Source organism: Python bivittatus, unplaced genomic scaffold (assembly GCF_059951505.1).
Source record: "Python bivittatus isolate LINGU-HERP-01145 unplaced genomic scaffold, Pbiv_v1 ctg000330_np1212, whole genome shotgun sequence".
Taxonomy (NCBI): domain Eukaryota; kingdom Metazoa; phylum Chordata; class Lepidosauria; order Squamata; family Pythonidae; genus Python; species Python bivittatus.
This window is the reverse complement of record NW_028277058.1, coordinates 24,547,029-24,568,238: the sequence shown is the minus strand read 5'-3', so window position 1 is coordinate 24,568,238 and position 21,210 is coordinate 24,547,029. Positions and strand designations below refer to the sequence as shown.

At 35.5% G+C, this 21,210-nt stretch overlaps 1 protein-coding gene across 4 annotated transcripts in view; it reads left to right on the top strand.

Moving 5' to 3' along the window:
• PAWR (pro-apoptotic WT1 regulator) overlaps nt 1–20,901 on the top strand; it is a 69,561-nt gene extending 48,660 nt beyond the window's left edge. For 3 of the 4 annotated variants that reach the window (XM_088141847.1, XM_088141848.1, XM_088141846.1), the window contains 5 exons: nt 3,559–3,687; nt 6,071–6,105; nt 12,640–12,781; nt 12,864–12,968; nt 19,574–20,901. In XM_088141847.1, coding sequence (XP_087997973.1) covers nt 3,559–3,687; nt 6,071–6,105; nt 12,640–12,781; nt 12,864–12,968; nt 19,574–19,660 — 498 coding nt within the window. In that variant the 3' untranslated portion in view covers nt 19,661–20,901. Of the gene's footprint in view, nt 1–3,558; nt 3,688–6,070; nt 6,106–12,639; nt 12,782–12,863; nt 12,969–18,230; nt 18,285–19,573 lie in introns of all 4 variants that reach the window. The other variant, XM_088141849.1, reaches the window with a different exon arrangement.
• The last annotated feature ends 309 nt before the right edge of the window (nt 20,902–21,210 follow it).

Here is a 21,210-nt window from a genome sequence, read left to right as displayed (position 1 = left end):
TGGCTGAGGCTTTGGCTGCAATTTGGAATAGGCATGTGACAGGGGCCTTGGACCACACTGCTCCCTGTGCACTGATTTGGGGCACGGGGCATATACAAATGTAGGTAGTCCTTGTTTAGTGACTACAATTGGGACCGGCAACCATCACTAAGTGATGTAGTTGCTAAGCGAAATGTGATTGCAATGGAGTTGCAATGTCACTTCCCATTTGGGCATTAAGTGAGTCACCGCGAGTCATTAAGACATCACGTGACTGTTAATTGCAATTTTCCTGCCAGCTTCTCCATTGACTCTGCTTGTTGGAAACCAGTTGTGAAGAACACAAATGGTGATCATGTGACCCAGGACGCTGCAACAATCATAAACACCCACCTAGCTGCGAAGCACCCAAATGTCGATCACATGACTAAAAGGATGCTGTGACAGTCGTAAGTGTGAGGGCTGGTCCTAAAGTTATTTTTTTAGCACCATCGTAACTTCAAACGGTTGCTAAACAGGGCAATCATTAAGCAAGGTCTATATGTGTGAATATTTGTATTTAAAATTGCATTTATAGTTCTTTCTCTGACATAAGGCAGCTCAATGATCACCCGGGATTGACTAGGAAGGTACCAGTATCTTTCTCTGTGAGTCACATATTTCTAATTTAAAATCTGTACTTTATGTAGTATCAGAAACCAAAGCCAAATGTTATTTGCTTAGTTCTCAAGATTTAGCTAATTTCAGAAGTTCTGATATTTAATGTAGACCACCTTCTTTCTTGTCTATAACACAGTGATTTAATTACCCCATGCCTATAATGTTTATATATAATTTTATTAAAAGTTTTAAAAACAAGATAAAAACTAATACAAACTAATATACAGTAAAGAAGAAAAAAGAAAAAGAAAATCAGAGAGAGCTAAAAGTGCAAGAAAGAAAGAAAAAGGAAGAGAAAGATAGAAAAGAAAGAAAAAAGATACAACCCCCTGTGCCTGTAATGAATATGCATTTCCCAGAGTGATGGCACATATTTCCAATCCCCCACTACTACCACTTCCTGTTTATGGAGTTTGAATTTCCCATAGGCCTTATAAGACCAAGGACAACACAGTATTCTTTCTAGCTAGAGGACAATAGCATGGGTAGTCCAATATGTTTGTCATTCCACCTACCTGGAGCAGAAGATGACTGAATGTATCATTTTCAAGAAATCTGCATTGGTAAAGAAAGGAAAGTAAATGTGTGTGGCATCTTAATAAGGAAATATTGATTGTGACTCTGTTAACATTTTCAAAGTAAAACAGCTGCTGAGAAATGAACTTCAGGAATGTTCAAATCAGGAAATGTCTAATTACTTCTTGAAGGGTTGCAGAATTTTCAAGCAATTTCTTCCTGGGGCACGTTGTGCTGTCATTTTTCAGCTTGCTTATGGCAAACTATCTCATAAGATAAAATAACTGCAGGATATAACTTATGAGAGGAATACTATTCCTCATGAAAGGATTTTGTTAATCAAAAAAGCAAGCTAGTCTCTGTGACTAAGAACCCTTTTCCAGTATTAATTAGGGTGGATGACTTACAAAAAAAAGAAATTTTGCTATCTTCTTAGTTGAGTGGACAACTAGCATTGGCATATGTAGAGAATTGAATGTGTGTACCTGTATTTTTATTAATATAATTTTGCTGCTAAATATTGTCAGTTTTTTCACAAGCAACTGTATCACTGTATAGTATAGTTTTTATTGTGCCATAAATTTTAATAACTATTGTATTTAGTTCAGATGTGTAACTGTGTTGATATTCTTGCTGAATATATAGCAGTATAAAATGATGTTACATTTGAATGAATTGCTTATTCAAATTCCATGAAATTTAATAGCATTTTAATAATACAAAGTATATATAATACAAAAAAGGATGAAGATTCTGATACTGATCATTCAAAGAAACACATATTCCATTGCTAAAGAAGTAAGGTAAAAAATAAAATAATTCAAAGAAAAGAAAGAGACTAAATAACTATGTAGCAGTCATTTGTTCCTTAAATCTTGTATGCTTCAAAGCACACAAAAATATCAGAATCCTGAAATGTCATACCCGGACTCACATGAAACAGCCATTTTTTCTATGAGGTTGACAAGCTGTGATCAATCTTCTTCACTGTTCTCCTTTTTTGATACATTAGAGGTGGTAAACAATTCTACTTTCACTGTTAAATTAACAACTGTTTCTTGTGATGTTCAGTTTCAAGCTCTGTACAACTATTCTAACAAGTTCTCAAATCATAGATTCCCCATCTCTGGGCATACTGGTAAACCAAGCAGCAAATCATCTATGGTAGTGCTTATAGCTTACAAAGATTAAGTCATGCAAGTTCTTCTTTTCCCTTTCACTAGATAGTACCACATTGCTTAGAGATCTGTTGCTTATAGGTATTGGTGTTGCATATCAAGTCTATTCTGGGTGGCACCCAGCACCAACTCAAGGCAATTTTTAATATGTACATTGCTTACATAGCTATAGGTTATTGTGAGAAAAGATAAGAGAAATAAAAATGATAAGCCACTTTAAGAAAATGTCAGATAATGTTGGACCCGAAGGGTCAAGTTATAAGTGTGTGATAGAATGTTTTCCGCTTCATCTGTCTTGGCTGAAATGTTGATTGACAGCTGAAGTTACCAATGATCACTCTTCCATTAAGTCTTTGTCACTTTATCTGTAGTTGTCAGTGTTGTGTCCTTGGCAGCAGGGAGTAAGGACCAAGTAATGTCCTGCAGATCTGCAAGCAAGCAGTTCTTGCAGTACTTTGGCTATTCCAGAGTGGAACCAATGTAAGCTTTCTTAGAAGAAAAGAAAAACCTTTCCTTTAACTGCTAGATGCTGTTTAAAAACCAGATGGGTGAATTTCACTGCTCTTTTAATATATTTTTAATATTTGTTATAACTTTGTTGGTGCAACATTATGTAAAAACGATTAAAATTATGCTTTTCATAAATATTGGACAAAAATGTGCACACACTGTTGGGAAAATGATGGGAGTTGCAGTTAATATATGCAAAGGTCATCAGCTTGGGAAAGACTTTATTAGATGTCTACCATTTCTTTCATAAATCTTCACAACCCAGCCGGAATACCAATACGGAGATCTAATTTTTAGTTTGAGATTTCTGTTGTTCCTCTGAACTTTTTGTTTGTATTCATGTTATGATTGCAGACATTTTTAAAAGATAAATATGGGAGTTTTAATTAAAAGGTCCTGTAATGTCTGCACTTCAACAGTTCCTTTTCTTTTAAATCTTACCCTATGAACTTTTCTTACCTTAACTCTGGATCGCAGATCTATCAATCCCATGTGTAATATTACCTTTTATCTTTGATATTGCATTTAACCATGCACATATTTGGCAGTCTTTAAGCCAAAACATTCATCATATACAGGTTAATGTGGGGGAGTGCTGTCTGTTACACCAAAAGTCCATATGGTGTATGGACAAATTTTGCCATATTCAAAGTCTGCTGAACCATACTTCAGATTTAATGTCTAAGTTGGAAAACATTGATTTGTTTTATTTTAGAGCTTGGATGAATATGATGATGATGAAGCAGGGCAAAAAGAACGTAAAAGAGAAGATGCAATCACACAACAAAATACAATACAAAATGAATCTACTGTTGTGGATCCAAATGCTTCATACATATTACAGGTGAGATGTTTTAACACAGATCTACAAATACCTTTTATTCTTGTTTTGAATAGTTTTGAATAGTTTTGAAATGAGTATTATCTCTGACAGCTTTAATTATTTAAGTAGTATCTTTTTTTTTCTTTTCATAAAGAATGCTTTACAGTTATTGAAATTCTTCCATCATTACATAGGCTTTTCATTATACCAGATATTACAGGAAAGCAACTTCTGAAAATGATAGCCCTCAAATAAATATGGACAAATTTGAAAAAAAGATACAGAATTAATTTTATTTATTGTATACAATGGTATGTATTTCCCATATTTATTTAATAAACCATTACACTTACGAAATATTTATTTAGCCATCCTTTTGGGCTAAAAAATCTTACCAAGGCAGCTTCCATCAAAGAATTCTGTTCATAATTGCTCAGAACTAGCACTTTGTTTAGTAGAACCTACTTCCTGATAAGCACACGTAGCACTGCACCTTCAAAAGTAAGCTCCATTGGCTCAAGTGGCTTAGTTCCATGTAAATGCAGTCTGCTACTTTCTTAATGTAAAGAACTAGAAACTTTACTGAATATTTCACATTGAAAACTGAAGTTTTACAATTCAAACAGGAATGGTTATTTTAAGAAAAAAAAATCTCATCTTGCTCGTTTTGCTCATTTTAAGAGCTAAAATATTTCATGGGAGTTTTATTCCAATAATATTCAAATTCCAAATTTTGCTATATTTTTCTGATTTCTAGAATTCACTTCCTACCACTGAACTATCAGTTTAATTTTAGTTACTCCACATTTGTCTTACATCAAAATATTGTTAAAGCGCAAAGACAAAACAAAACATGGCTCATTATTTATCATATTATTTCATATAGTAGCGCCTGTGTGTCTGTGTGTACTCAGAAGCCATTACATGTTGCTAATAATAAAAAATTCAATAAAAAATATTGTACCAGTAATGTAAAAGCCAGAATGAAAATCTCAAGTGACCATTTAATTGCGTGGGAATGCTGAGATACTTGATGAGTTCCCATTAGGAAGCAGAACTGAAAGCCTGCCTGACGTCTGTTTCCCAAAACCTTTGTGGCTGCATGTTAATTTCCAAATGTTTCTTCCAAACAAGTGTAGCAAATTGTATGACATTTGTTTAATAAAATGCCAAAGAGGAAAATCTATTTCTTGCTTTTTTTCCCTACTTTTGTTTTGTTCTGTTATTACAGAAGTAATAAAAAAACTACTTGGTAATTGGTGAAGAGTGAAGGGTATTAGAACAACTTTGAAAGTGTGAATTATATGTGTGTATTCCATAATGCTTGTACTTAATTATATCTTAATGTTGTGGAGTATAGCAAGATCAAAATTAGGTTACGGCAGGGGTGAACACATCAGTTTCTTTGTCCATTTTTCCACTTCCAGGATGAGAGGTGGTGACAGACTGTCTAAAACTGGTCTGTAAGTATTTGTAGCAGGCACTGTAGTGATCTCCTCTAGTCCTTGAAGCTGTGTCCCCTGGCCATGCTGGCAGGGGAATGATGACTGGAGTTGAAATTGAACATATTTGGAAGGCTGCCTATGGGCAATACAGGTAGTCCCCAGTTTAAGAATGAATTCTGTTCCCAAAGTCTGTCCTTAAGTCTAATTTGCATGCAAGCTGGAACAGTATTATTGTATAATACTGTATCAGTAGTAATGTGTAATGAACTCGAACCATGGTGTATTTAACTCGAATCATTGTGTATTTAACTCGAATTTTGCTACAATAGGCTCCGTTCGTAACTGTGGCTCATCTGTAACCTGGGCGTTCCTAACCTGGAGACTACCTGTACTACATGATATATTTAAGTGCCATATCTCTTGTACTTTTAATTTCTGTCTATTTATCTGTATCCTCCACTTTGGGGTGTTTTCATAAGCTGCTTTGAGTGCAGATCAAGGCAAAGCTGGGATATAAATGAACAACAATAAGTTGCATTTGCTCCCTTCTTCCTTTATAAAATACCATTTCTGATTAACACCATTTCAAAGCTGCTGTTCTAGAGCTAAGCCTCAGAATGATTTATGCTTATTGCTCTCTGTATTTCTAGCATGTAAACTCCTCTGTCTATGGATAAAGAATTATAGAAACAATTCTCTGTAGTATCTGAGAGTTTTCATTGGGCTCCATGGTCCAAATAAAATGTACTGGATCTTTAGAGTGGCAAACAAAAACCTTCATGACTGTGAGACAGCATCTCACTCTAGATGGTCTTTGCTGGAAAAAAAATATCTTTATATTGATCAAATAATGGTATTTTGAGACACATCAGACACACATCTGTAGTTCTGAGTTATAATTATAAATCAAATAATAAATATTAACTTAGATATTTGTGTTTTTTTTTATATTTTAACAGGACACATCTAGGACCATTTCAAATAGATACAAAAGGTAAGAAATTGCTTAGTAGATTACTGAAAACCCTACTTGATGTATCTCTATAGAAAGCAAACACTCAAATTTGGTACTAAACTTCTTTGTTAAGTAGTACATGTCATTTGAACTCTACAAAACCTAGAATTGCAAGTTAAGACTGATGCCTTCACATACTGTTTGTCAATGTTGTATGTATACCACTGGTGAGACCCAAAAATAGGCTTAGTGGAACAGAGGATTCCATGTCTAATTACAAGCCTGAAGGTTTCTGCTCCCTCTATGCACTTATTTGAGCAGTTTCAGAAATTGTATGCTTTGACAGATTTCTCAGCTCAGCCTTGAATATAATTGGCTTTTTTGTTTACTGTTATTAGTTTAGTGAGCTATAGCCTTTTGGAGTGGGAAGAGGAGTGGAAAATAAATTTTAACATTAAGAAGATTAATTGGAAAGATGGGAGAGACAATACCATTTTTAATTAATTAAAATTAACAACATGTCTATAAATGTATAAATGACCTTCTCAGAAAAAGAATTCACATTCTGTAGGATGTAAGATTTAAATACCTAAGAACAAATATTAGCACAGCCTTCCCTGGCTATCTAGATACAGGTGCTTTCCAGTCATGTCAACTTCAGGACATATAGTGTCTCTTTTTAATGATACTTTATGTATGCTGTTGCTTTTAAGTGCTGCTGTTCAGCTAAACCAATATTTCTTAATCTGCCATTCTCTAGTCAGTGATACTCATTTGTATCTTAACACCCAAAATCACTCTATTAAAATCCTAAGTCCCTTCAAGATAGAAACAAAAAGTCTACTTTTACTGATAAATACACACTATTTTTGCAGACATTTTGTTATTATATTTAGCAAATACAGTATGTTTTAAGGAGCTAAACATTCCACTAACTATTTTTACTATAAAGTAATGAATAAGAACTGAGACTAAAGCAATGTTGCTACTATGGGAGCAGATGTTTCCTAAGTGGAATCCAAAGATGACATCCAAATAACTAGAGAGAGCAAATTAGTGCAATATGTTACTTCATTTTGGCTTCTAAGGCAGAGGAGATGTTCTGCTGATATTCTTAGTTGCCAGGTACATTCTGCTGTGGTCATCAGCTCCACTTTTTGTGGATCCATCTTCAGCCTACCATTTATTCCCTGGAAATCTGACAATGGTATCCTTTTGGACTGCCTGTGAGGGTTGGGGAAGAGAGGTGTTGTTTTACAATGGTTCCATATCTACCCTAGTGGCTGGCTTCAGACTGTGTTGATGGGGTAGGAGAGATCAGCCCGGTGCCCCTGATTTGTGGTATGCTGCAGGGCTCAGTCCTGTCTCTCCTGCTTTTTAACATCTATATAAAGCAGCTGGGAGAGATTATCTGGCAGTTCAGGGTGCAGTATCATCAAAATGCTGATGATACCCAATTGTACATCATCATGCTCAGCCATGGGGAACATGCTGCTGCCACCAGTTCCTAGTGTCTGGATGGGAGAAAGCAGACTGAAGTTGAATCATGATATGTCATCGTTGCTGTTGACACTTTGGGGTCCTTTGTCACCACCAGTGTTACTCTTTGATGGGCAGGCATTACCCTTCAGGGAGCTGGTTCATGACCTAGGAGTGTTTCGGCACTCACAGATCCTACAGGATCAGCAGGTGGAAGTCACAATGAGAGAGGCCTGTGCCCAGCTTTGGCTGGTGTACCAGTTGCAGCCATATCAGACGTCGGAAGATCTGGCTTCAGTAGCCCCATGTCCTTTTTGCCACCTGGTCGGACTACTGTAATGCACTCTATTTGGAGCAGTTCTTAAAGAGTATTTGGAAACTACAGTTAGTCCAAAATGCAGCATCCTTTTGGGCTCCTGGCATTGGGAGCATATTACAACCGTTTTGTGGATCCTGCATTGGTTGCTAAGTGGTTTCTAGATCCAATTTAACATGCTGGTGTTGACCCATAAATCCGTTTATGGCTCGGCACCCGGATAACTTCAGGACTGCCTATTTCACTCAGTATCAGCCCTGCTAATTTGATCTACCAAGGACAAACTGCTGCAAATCCCACACTTTTGTGAGGTTTAGGGGCTGAGGTGAGGTGCTGCTGCTGTTATGTAGCAGCACTGAAGTTGTGAAATAGTATAAAACTGATCAAACTGGTTCCCTCTTTCTTGGTCTTTTAGAAGTTCTTGAAGACCAAACTCTTTTGGAGAGCTTTCCTCTGATATAACTGCTGCCCTCTGAATTATATCTGATATGTATCTTACATTGTATAGTTTTTATTATTCTATTGTTTTAGTAGTTTTATTCTAACCATGGATGTTTTAATTTATATTTGTTCTATATAAGCCTTGTGGGGTTTTTATTGATTGTGGCAACATAGAAACATGTTTGATAAATGAACAAATCTTTCTGGAGTTTTTAAGTCTGGAAATCACACACATTTCTAGGTAAAATGTTTGCTTGTTTGTTTTTCTGATTGTAACTTTTTGTTCTGAAAAGAAATTCAATCCCTTTTAATTTATTTATTTTATTTTATTTTAAAAATATCTAAACCGCTTTGAATCCTAAAACCAATCCTACAAACAAAATGTTATTTTTTCCCAAGAATATATGTGTACAGGACTAATGATATTGCAAAATTTAACTTTACATAAGGGTTATAATTTATAATTAAAATATATTTATGATTTTATGTTAAATTAATATTAAATTTTTGAAATAAAATTTAATCTTTTTACACAGCAATTTCTTGCCTTGTGAGAATAAGAGTTTTTTACAAAAATGCATTTTGCTTCTAATAATAATTACTTCACATTAGTTGATCTCTTTTATTTCCTTTCTGCATTTTGCTGTTGTTTTATGGGTTCTTTCTGTAAATTTGGAATCAGTTGTGTTTTTTATTTTGGGGAATCAGTGCTATAGATATTTACATAGTTATCTGATTGATTAAAAATAGTATAATAATTTTAAGAACACACTTGATCTGAGATTTGCAAGTGATAAACCACTGCTTCCTGAAGAAATGTGAAGTAATGGCTATCACAGAATTTTGCATTTACTGTTCCCAATATATGGAAGTTCCACTTAACTGTTACAGTAATCCTTTTTCAGAGCCATTTAAACTACTGACAGTCTCTATGGGTTGGGTGGCTAGTCATAGAGTGGACACATTGAAATAAATGGGAACAGAGTTAGCCATTGACTTCAGAGGACTGTAACAATCTCATATCATGTATCTGTGTATTCCCCAGATTAATTCTGCATTATGTGAAATATATGTTTTATCATTTCACAAATGGTACAAAAAGCAGCTTTTTAAACTACTTTAGGAATTTCAGTACAGAGTGAAAGATGTCCATTTTATAGCTAAGATTACAGAAATAAGAAAACTATTCTCTTGGCAAGCTTAACAGTCAGTTAAAACAGGTTAGCCATTTCCAAACTATTAACTATACTCTAAATGTTAGGATCAGTTTTACTGTTTATCAACAATCCTAAGCATGTCCAAAAAATTTTGCAATGGTATTTTAATGTTAAACATGATGTAAATATGACCTTCCAGGGGATTAGCTGTGGTTCTTTTGCAACAAAAATCTTGTGGTAGCATGTAAGTACCAGGCTAGAAAGGAGGAGACTGTGAGTTCTAGTCCCACCTTAGACATGAAAGCCACCTGGGTGACTTTGGGCCAATCAGTCTCTCTCAGCCCAATTCACCTCACCGGATTGTTGTGGAGAAAATAGGAGGAGGAAGCAGTATTAGATATATTCGTCACCTTGAGTTATTTATAAAAATAATAAAGGCAGGATAAAAAAACTAAAAAAAAATGGCAGTCTACTTCATGAAATGCATTGAGTACTACCTTGTTACAGATTACATTATGCCCATGATTGGAATGGCATAGGTAGAATAGAAATAATTATATCAGAGTACGATTACATTCAGAAGATACAAAGAATACTAGTTATTTTAATAGTGCTAGCCGTTTTAAAAAAGTGTGACAAAGCTTCTAATATTGGTGAACTGATAAACTACGTAGTGCAGAAATATATAACATTAAACCCCGGGGTCCTGGTGCAGCCTCTGTAAACTTCCAGAAATTTTTCCCAGGCTGTAACTTTGAATGTGATAGAATGTGATATTTATTATAGACTTGCTATAACTAATTTTAATTAAACGAAATGAAATTTACTTTTCCATAGTGTTCTACTTCACTACCTTTTGGAGTATGACATATAGCATGACATTCACAACACACGTGCACACACTAACAAAATTTCATGCCCCTGATGTATTAAGAGCTTTTGTTCTCTGATCCATGGGAAATAGAGCTGAATTGTTATATTCTTTAATACAGAGTCCTGAGTGTGGTTGTAGGTAGCACATTCTTTAGAGAAGGCTAATTACACAACTTGAGAATCAAACTTTTGTTAAGTTCATTTTTTATTTTTTAATACAAAACTGTCGTTAAGTGTTTGTAGTTAGTGTTTGATTTATTATCTTGTGGTATACTCTGAACAGTTTGCTGTTGGCCTAGTAATTGAAATAGGTTTGCATTTTCCTGTAAAAAAATATATAAAGCAGCAAAGGATTGCACTTTTCTTATTTATATTTGATTTTTTTTCCCATTTTTGCCTATAAATGGGAAGGTTTCTATTTTTCCTTGTGTGTTTTTGAATATGCTTTCCCTTTTCCTGGCCAAATAAAGGATTTATTTAAAAGAAAATTCAAACAGATGTTAATCCTACAATTTGCTAATTATGAATCTACATAAAGCATAAAAATTCATTCTTTAAAAAACTGTGAATGCCCACTTATAAAACATTTATTTAGTTTTGCTAGATAATTCAGGTGCTTATTGCCTCTTCCAGGTTTTATGCAAAACACAGCCAACAGAAGTGAGTCATGAATGTTACTCTGCAGCAAAAATATGATTGTTTGTGGGGGGAAGTGCAAAAACTTGCTTTGTACATGGAAACTTCAGTCATGTGAAATGCATATAACAACTGAATGGGCCTTTTACAAAGTATGAATTCAACAAGCTTTCAAAAGTTGAATTACAAACTTTATGCATAGTGTTGCAACAGACACATCCTGTTTGTAGATTATTTTTTTTTAAGTCCAGAACAAGGAGTGCCAAATATGGTAATAGTATTAAGCTACAGAATTCCTTACAGTTCTGTCATCATGCTTCAAAACAGCCTTCCCGAAGTATTTACCCTCACAGATGTATTAACTTCAGTTTCCTTTATTTCCAGCCAAGATGGTCATATTGGCTGAGGACAATAAATGTTGTAGTCCATCTTAGGGAGTTCCAAGTTGGGTAAAGCTGCTTTGAGAGAATATTGTTTATCCTGCAACTCATGGCTTGCTACAGTAGTTCACTGTATTACTTTAGACATTGTCTTTAGGGTTTTTTTTTTTCATTATAAAATAGACTCTTTGTGGAATACCTTAAGACAGCCCTTCCTAACCTTTTTAGCTTGGAGGAATCCTTGAAATAATGTTCAGGTATCTGGGAATCCTTGCCTAAAAATAGCAAAAAATAAGAAAATATCACAATATAATTCACTTGTAACCAAAACAATACATATTTTTCAATACTTACAACAACAGGTGTAAGGCTGGCAGCTGAGTCATGGTATAAAAATTACCACCACTGATCTCCCAGTTTAGAAGTCACAGCCCCGAGTGCTCCTACCACCACTGGGACTACTTTGGCCTTTACTTTCCACATCCTCTCTAGTTCCTCCTTCACGCCTGATACTTTTCCAGCTTCTCATACTCCTTCTTCCTGATTATACTGTCACTTGCTACTGCTACATCTATCACCACCGCTGTCTTCTGGTCCTTGTCTACTACTGCAGTGTCTGGTTGATTGGCCAGTACCTGCCTGTCTGTCTGGATCTGGAATTCCCACAGGACTTAGCCCTGTTATTCTCCACAACCTTCTGTGGAATCTCCCATCTGGACTTGGGAGGGTTTAGCTCATATACTGTGCAGATGTTCCTATACACAGTGCCAGCTAATTAGTGTGCCGTTCAGTGTATGCTGTTCCTGCCTGCATCTTACACCCTGCCACTATGTGTTGGACTGTCTCTGAGACTTCTCTGCACAGTGTGTACCATGTGGTCCTGTCTAGTGTGGTAGGCCCCTGCTTGTATGGATCAGGTGCTTGGTACGCTATATATCAAATGTAGCATGTCTGTCTTAAATGTAGTAACTGACAATGACGTAGGCAATTTTCTAAATAAATTGTTGAGCATTTGGAAGTCTGAAATATTTTATGACCTGTTTGGAGTCATTGATGCTTATCTGTAAAATAGATGTGGAATTGCCTCATGGACATGCTACAGTAAAAAAGATGGGCATAATTTAAGACAGTCATTCCAAATCACTTGCTGCAAGTAACTTAACACAAGTTGCTATTTATTTGCATAATTCACGGTAGATACTGGCACTACTACTATGGGGAATATGGAAATAATTTTGATAATTCTATTATGTGTCAAATATGTTAAATTATAAGTTGTGTTTTTACACAGCACAACGCCAGATGATGAAGTTTCTAATAGATGTTCACGTACAGACAGGACAGGATACAGCAGGTACAACAGGGATGCAAATTCTTCTGGAAACTTTGTATCAACTACTTCTTTGGAAAAGAAGATTGAAGATCTTGAGAAGGTAAATATTATTACATAACAAATATGATAGCTGCAGTCCAGTGTTTATTGTTTTCATTGTTTATAAATTTTGTTTTTTGAAGGATCTAGCAAAGGAGCGACAAGAAAACCTGAGGCTTGTGAGGATAGCCCAAGACAAAGAAGAGTTGATTGGAAAATTGAAGGAGGAAATTGATTTATTAAATAGGGTAAGTGCTTCTTCAACCCACCTGTGTTCCTAGGATTTCTATACAAGTCACACACCCCACCCCCTCACCCCAAATTTGGATTAACTTTTGTGGATAATCCAGCAGCACATTGATGCTCATTTATTTGTTCACTCTTTTATTAATTCTTTCTTCTTTCAAAGAATTCAGGAGAGAAGTGTACTTGTAATTTCTTTTCTTTAGAAGAGAAGAGATTTTGGCAACAGAAGGTTGGCTTGCAAGGTAGTCTTAGATTAGAGATCTTACCTAGCTTGAATAGAGTAGCATGAGCAAGTTTGGAGTAAAACTGGTCTTTGGCTGTGCTTGTACCATACTGGTCAAAATATGCCAAAAAGAGCTGGTACAGTTCTTAGCAGGGAATCCTGCATGTGGCAGAAGTACAACTAAGACTGGTGCCCTAATCTACTCCTCCTCTATCTTTCTAAAAAGCATTGACCAAAGGCATGATGGGTGGCAGATGGCAATATTTCTGGACTCATCTGGTGTTGACCGTAGCACATGGAAGAGTGCTCTTTGGATTGTAAGGAGCATAAATGGTAAAGAGTATGAATTAATGAATAAAAGGAAAGAAAAGAATATATATATAAGAAACGGGGAAGGATGTAATAGTTCTGACAGAAGAACCTATGGAATTGAGTTGATGAATATATGTAAGGAATGAAAGTGCAAGTTTAATTATGAATGACAGGCCTGAAATGTATGTTGTAGAGTATATCATCTAGACTTTTGTGGGTGCATATGAAAGTAGGAGTGCATATGAAAGTGGTAGTTGAAGGCATTAGGGAGAACATGAGGTAATTGGCAGCAGTGCAGAATGATAAAGGAAAAAGTACAGCAGGCTCATCAGAGATGGACAGAGCAGCATGTGAAGCATGTAGCAGTGGGGCAGCTAGAAAGAGTGAATAGTGATCAGGTGAGAGTAGTTAATTAACCATTTGTAAATGTTTTGTGTGAGTTAAAAGTTGTTTCTGAATGCTATAGGAATGGTATGTGATGAAAACAAAGCATTTATGACAATAAATAGAATGCATAATGAATGGTTCAATATTCACTGAGGGAGTTTTTTGTAGTATTTGTCTTGATGGTAGCAAGATCCACTTGTTTTTGTACTGCGCTCACCTAGTTCTTACAGCAAAGCTATCAATACATGATTCAAAAAGGATTTTGTTTACCAGCTGAATGGTTGCAAACAATGATTAGGAGTGAGAGTGAGTGACAGGCCCAAGGTTACCCAGCTGGGCCTAAGGGAAGACTAGAATCTGGGTCTCCCTGCTCCTAGTCCAGCTCTTTCACCACTGCACTATGCTGGCTCTCTCTCAACACTGAGGGAGTAAGATAAAAGAATCTGTTGTCTACTTGGTTGTTTAATATATTCAGGAGTACATGTATAGGAATGATTTTGGTGATGATAGAGGTGTGTTGGATGGGGACGTGAACATGTATATACTTTTATATGCAGATGGTATTGAGTTGCTGACTGAAGACCTGAATAATTTACACCGAAAATTAGTTTGTATAATGCAGTGAAAGAGCATGGATCTGAAAAATAACATATTGAAGACAAAGATAGCTCTGTTTAACAAGAGAATGGAGTGAATGATTGCAATTTACAGTAAATAGTGAAAAATTAGAGCAAGTATTTTGGTAAAATGTTTAGCAAAGATGGAGAAATGGGTAGAGAAATTCTAAGATGGGAAAATGCTGGTAGAAAGGTAGTTGGTTTTTAGTGGCTAATAGTTGGGAGTAAGAATGTTTGTTGAAATAAGTGAAAATGGCTATATAAAAGAGCATGCTGCTCATTTTGTCATGTGAAATTGAGAGTTGGGTATATAAGGAAAAACATTAAGTTGAATTCAGTGGGAATGGATTACTTAAGTATGTATGGTAAAACAAGAGGAGATGCAACTAATGGTAATTAATTAATACGGATTCAGTACAAAATTGAAAGAAGTATGTTGAGATTGCTTAGTCATATAAAGAGATGATATGAGGGTCAAATTGCAAGAAGGAAGGAAGAGTGAATGGGCTGAGAAGAAGGGGAAGGGTGAAAAACTTGTGGATGGAGATGAGATCTTCAAAAGTGACAAATTTAGCAAAATGCAACTTACAGAGCAATTCACAGAGATTGTGGGTGGTTTGCAAGGATAGAAATTATGGAGAAACATAGTAAGTATTCTTGGTATAAAATAGATGTAGATGCAGTTTCTTTTTAATGTCTTGATTTCGTTTGCTTACCACTTCTTACTTAATTTCTGCATTTTGTATAAAGTTGCTTATGCCAAAAAGGAGTAGTGTTAGAGTTATGTATATGTGTATGTAAATGGATAAACAATTACTGGTTTATTGTTAGGCAGCTAAAACATATTAGAAATATTAAATAAAAATGACCAATTGCAGTGGGATTCTAAGGACTACTTTTGAGAAATGCAGCATCGGTTCTCCTAATCAGTATGAAGTAGCTGTACTAGGTGTCCAATGTTTTCTTATTTGAATTTTATTGTATGTTACATGGCATTGCTTTTTAAATGCAGTTTGTGATTTAGGAAAGGAATTTCAATTCAGTGGGAAACAAATCCTACACATGATTAGCTGATTTGCTTCCTTTTGATTTGCTTGAATATTTAAATTCTAGCCAGTGGTTGTGGTTGGACTGAGTCCAAGTAAATCATACTTTTAGTCATTTTGGAATGTTATTTGTGCTAGATAAACATTCCAAAATGTGTTTATATAAAATCTTTTGAGTAAATTTTAAATGTTTCTGTCTCTGCTTTAAAACAATAGCTGAACTGTATTTGTGTCACCCACCTGGAAGACAAAAGTAGAATTGAATTGTAGCTGGTTATTTTTCATTTAATTTCTGATATGTGAAATTCCTGGATATGGTGCATACTTTTTTCAGGCACTAAATGAAAATAGTGATGGACTTCAAAATTGTGTCCTGACAATGCTGCTTTGGTTTTCAAATGTGAAGTGTTCATGCTGCTTAAATAATAAAACAACATTATATTGGCAAATTTGATGTTGCTCAACGAAAAGCAATGCAGTTAAACATGTATTTCTAAGATGAGGTCCCACACCCTGTTTTGACAAGCTTTTTTAATTTGTCCTGGTGCCTAAAATTTCTGCTGCAGAAAGCAAATACCAGGGGTAACAACTCCAAAAGAAAGAGGCAATGCATTAAGAATTTCAGTAGTTGCCATCTTAATCAACAGATGCTAACAAAACACATGCATAAATTAAAGCCATAAAATGATGCATAATTAAAAATAATCAAGGCTCCACAAAACTGTTTTGCGTCCCAGAACAAAACACATGTACTGGGTCCACTAATATCCTGGTGCCAGTGCCTGAGGAAAAAGCCAGGTTTTCAAGGCCTTCCAGAAGGCCCATGGGTCAAGACTAGCACAGAGTGATCTGTCTATGACAAGGGATTGATGACAACATCCCCAACTCCAGATCATGTCACCACTGCCTCAAGAGAAAAAAACAGATCTTGTGTGTAAACCCCAGTGAGTCAGATCACCTGTACCCTGGATCAGATCCACAGATGCCATGGTGGCAAGATCTCTTGAGCTGCCTCTGATCCCAGGCAAAGAGAAGGTAGAACCATAACTCAACCAAAGCATCAAGCAGAACAAGTAGGAAAGCAGTTATGCAGCAGGAAGGTTGGTACACTAGCAACAATCCCATCTAATTTCCAAGGCCTACATCTAGTTATCTCCAGAGCAGCACCCCTGGAAGCCATCAGAATTCCTTGGGTATCAACAGCCACATCCCTGGTCCTGCCAAAGAGAAGTAGCTGATGCCATACGCAAAACACATTTCCAAGATAGAAGCCCCCACTCCATACCTAACCAGGTTTCAGTAATGCATACCAGATCAGCCCTCTCATAATGGATGATGTAGGCCTTATTATAAACCAATCTTGCATTAAGTAGGAACAGATAGAGGTTTCTTAAAACCAAAGCTCTAAGGACTTGATCTTGGGGCTGGGCACAGGGGGCACATTTGCCACTCAGTCCTTTGGAGGAAATAATGTAATAGAACCAAGTTTGCCACAAGCTCCAGTCCCTCTGAGTCCTATATCCATAGTGAAGAGCAAAGAAGATGGCCATAATGGCCCTGCATCACATGGCCATTCACATGACAGCTGCAGGACACAGGTCTCTTCTCTCACAGGACCACTGACCTGTTCCCACTTCTGCTGCCATCCGATATCTAGGTTTCCAAACCTTCTGGCCCATTGAGAATGGTCAATGACAGGTCACTGTCATTATCGAAGCTAGTTGAAATGGAGTGGGTGCCATCTATTGCTGTTGTCAGGATCTGTGAGTGTCAAGATGCGTCAGAAGTAAGCAATTCTTAGGCATAAGTATTTGTATAAATACATTACTTATGAGTAAAGAATGTGACATTTCATAGGCTTGTTGATTGTACAGACCTTAAATCTCATCTTCAGTGCCTAAAGTTCCCCATCTTCCTGACTTATACAGTAATATCCTATTTTCTATCCTTTATGTGCTTGCTCATAATTTTGTATGCTGAACTTACTCTATAATAAAATGAAATCAGATTGAGAACTATTTTGACATCATTTGTCTGGCTCAGATGGCAGGAAAAAAATGAAAAGATCTTTAGTAGTCATATTTTGAAAAGCACAAAGCAGTTTATAGCATGAAAATCAAAAATAAAATCCAAGAAAATAATAAATAGAACTAACTGTTGTGGCTCAGACAAATATTTCTATGTATAGAAGTACAGTATAATAGTACCATATGTATAATCATTCACAACGCATGTCCTATTGGGTAATAAGTAAACACATTCAAGAGATAGTGTACATTGCTGCTACTCGCAAATATTGCTATTGATTTAACTATTTTTCTTACTACATGTATAAAAATCCCAAAACTATTTCATAAAACTATTGAAATCCAAATTGTAGGACATCACTTGTGCAATTAATCATTGTTTGCTTATTGATTTATGTCTGTCTTTTAATATGAATATTAGGCATTAATGTTAAGAGAATTTTAATTCACTAATATAGTTAGTTGATTTTGAACATGATGCTTTTACCCTTTCTACTCCTTTAGAAATTAGCATGTTTGCCTCTTTTGAATTCTGCCTTATTATGTTGAATAAGCCCTAGAGCTCTCTTTGAAAACACCATCTGAAACTTTTAAGGTTTTGTTATACCCTGCAGTTTTAAACTACCTGTTCCCATTATGTGCTTCCAAGTAGAAAGTTTCCCCACTGGTGCTGTGAGAAGCTTTCATCCTTGATGGCAAATAACAGGTATTTTCTTTCATGCATGGTTATTTTTTACTTCAGTACTTAGATGGGGCATATCGTTATGTAATATATTACCTATAGTCAGAAGTTTGGTCTAGTGGTTAAGGCTCCAGGCTAGAAACCAGGAGACTGTGACTTCTAGTCCTGCTTTAGGCATGAAAGCTGGCTGGGTAACTTTGGGCCAGTCATTTTCTCTCAGCCCATGACATCAGACTCGGGCAACAAGCTGATCAATCAGTTCCTGTCACAACCAGTGGATCAACATTTGATTGATCTGGGGTGGGGGGTAAAGCAGACCCTGCACCTGCAGGAAAAACACTAGGAAGGAAAGAAAGTCAGAAGAAATATATATATTTAAACGTTTGTTTGTCCCAATATAATTTATGACTGAGATTATTTTCTGTATTTCAACATAAATATATAGAGAGAGATACTGTGATTGTTTGAATATGTGATGAATTTTGTGCTGTATATTACGTATTAATTAATCTAATTTCACACTGTATGTTATGGATTCATTTATTGATTAATGTAATTTCTCTTCCATTCCACTCTGACCCCAACTCTGAGATTGGGGCAGTATATTATATTTCTGGCTTGAATATATTAGGTAATTGCATTTAGATAAAAAAAAACTGCAGAAGGTGGCAGGAAGTAGGTGGCCTTTACTGATCCTGGCAGCGGGTTTGATCCTGATTAGTACTCATGTGGGCAGACCGTCTGGAACTTCATGGACTTTCAGCTAGACTGGGTAGTCAAAATAACATTTCAGAAGAAGACATTGACAAACCATTTGTAGAGTGCTATTATGGTCACTTGGAAGATTGAAGCAGCTTAGAAAATAGGTAGGTAGGTAGATAGGGGATGTAATCAGCAGGACAAACACTCAATTAAAAGGTCATATTTATTTGCCGTCTAGTTTATTTACTTTTTTTTTTTGTCTGTGTAGGAACATTCTATTTTTTGATAGTTGGGAAAACCGCTCTATCTTGCTTTGTATGCTTTGTATACGATTCTGGATTCCTTGCAGACGGAAGAGCAATTTAAAATTTTTGTTGATATATAAAAAGCATTCATATTAGAGTAAAATATTTGTTACAGATTGTAAATTATAAATTTACAAAGTAGTTCCTAACCCAGATTTATTAGCCATCTCAGTTTGTAGCTGACCATTTTTTGCTTCTATAGAATAAAATGTGTATCATGTATTGTAGAGTACATTATTAACTAAATGTTTAAAAAGAACTTTTATTAATTAATAGCAGCGTATCTTGCTTTGTTCTCTCTCAAAGGATCTAGATGATATAGAAGATGAAAATGAGCAATTGAAGCAGGAAAATAAGACACTGTTAAAAGTTGTTGGACAGCTGACAAAGTAGAAGATAGAAGCTGCCAAAGTAGAAGGTGGAAGCCTCGGTGAGGAAGGAAATATGAAAACTACTGATTTGAATGTTTAAGGATCAAGATTAGGATATTTCCTTTGTGGCAATATGTCAAAACAACTGTCTATATTTATTATTAAGGGGCAGGGAGAAATGATGAATGTTTTACATAATGCTGTTTCCTTGAAACTCATTCCCTTGAATTTCCCAAAGTGATTCAAATAATGCTCATTAACATGCAGTATGTGTTTCTATGTATATGACCCAGTTACACTTTTTTAAAAAATCCTGATTACTAAGATCACAGTTTGGTCTATATGGAGATTACTTGTAGGGGAGGGGCTTTTCCCCATTTTTGAATAGAAGAAATAGGAATAAAATTTGTTTACACGAGGTCAAAATAAGTATTTTGGGAGATATTTGTTCTTTGTTTGAACAGCTGTAAAGTGCAGGTACATTACTGATATAAAACGTTTTACAGAGGGTTACTTACTCTGCAAAAATCTTGTATGTTGTGATTTTATTTTATACTTTATCTGAAATACTGACAATAATAGATAGTATTTTTCCTGTATAGATGCTGTTTGAAAAAAATGTTTTATAAATCATAAATAAATCACCAATAATTATCACAACTAATAAGTAGTTTTTAGAAAAATGCATATGCTGCATACTACCACACAGAGCTTGTGTTTCCACAGGAAAAAGAATTCAAAGAGTGCCATTTTTTTTTGCAATTGATAAATACTGTGAGCTACTTCAAACATTACAAAGATGGTTTATTGGATTAAGAACAGTCTTTCTGGTTTTATATATTAAGTTGCAGTTTTCTGATCTAGATACAATGGGAAACTGGTTTAACAGATCTTATAATCTTTGCGTTGGGGGGTAGGTGGGAAATTAATAGTATTTGTTCTTAGCCAAATGAGTATGCACCGAAACTGTTTATCTGAACCATGCCTATAGGAATGGACTGCATCCAAGGTACATATATCAGGTTAGCATCAAAATAAGTCAAGTATGGTGCATTCATTTTGCAACAATACGAGCATTTCTATAAAACTGATCTACCAAGATCTTATGTGATTCATAGTGGTTTTTGAATTGTGATAAAAGTTTTAATTAATATAGTTTACAAAGGAAGTTTATGATTGTTCACCCCTATAAAAGTATTATAGAGAACATCTTGAATAACACTAATGCTTGTTAAAATAAAGTATGTTGCATGTTCTATTGTACTCTAGTGTCAGTTGTCTGTGTCACTGTTTTGTAACAATTGTATATTCTGTATAAATTATTAGAAAAGTCCAAAGTTCCATTTTGGAGCATAACTTTTAGTAGGACAACTTAAATATAAAATATAAGCTTTCAAAATGTCCTCGGTGTTTTGTCAGACAAGTGGGAAGTAGAAAAAGAGCAGAGAAAGAAAAGCAGACAAAATGACCAACTCTCCTGATATACAGCTCCAGAAAACTCAAAAAACTAGTACCCTGTCTCTGACTTTTCAGATAATCTTACTATGGATTCTGGATTTTTTTTTCTTTTGA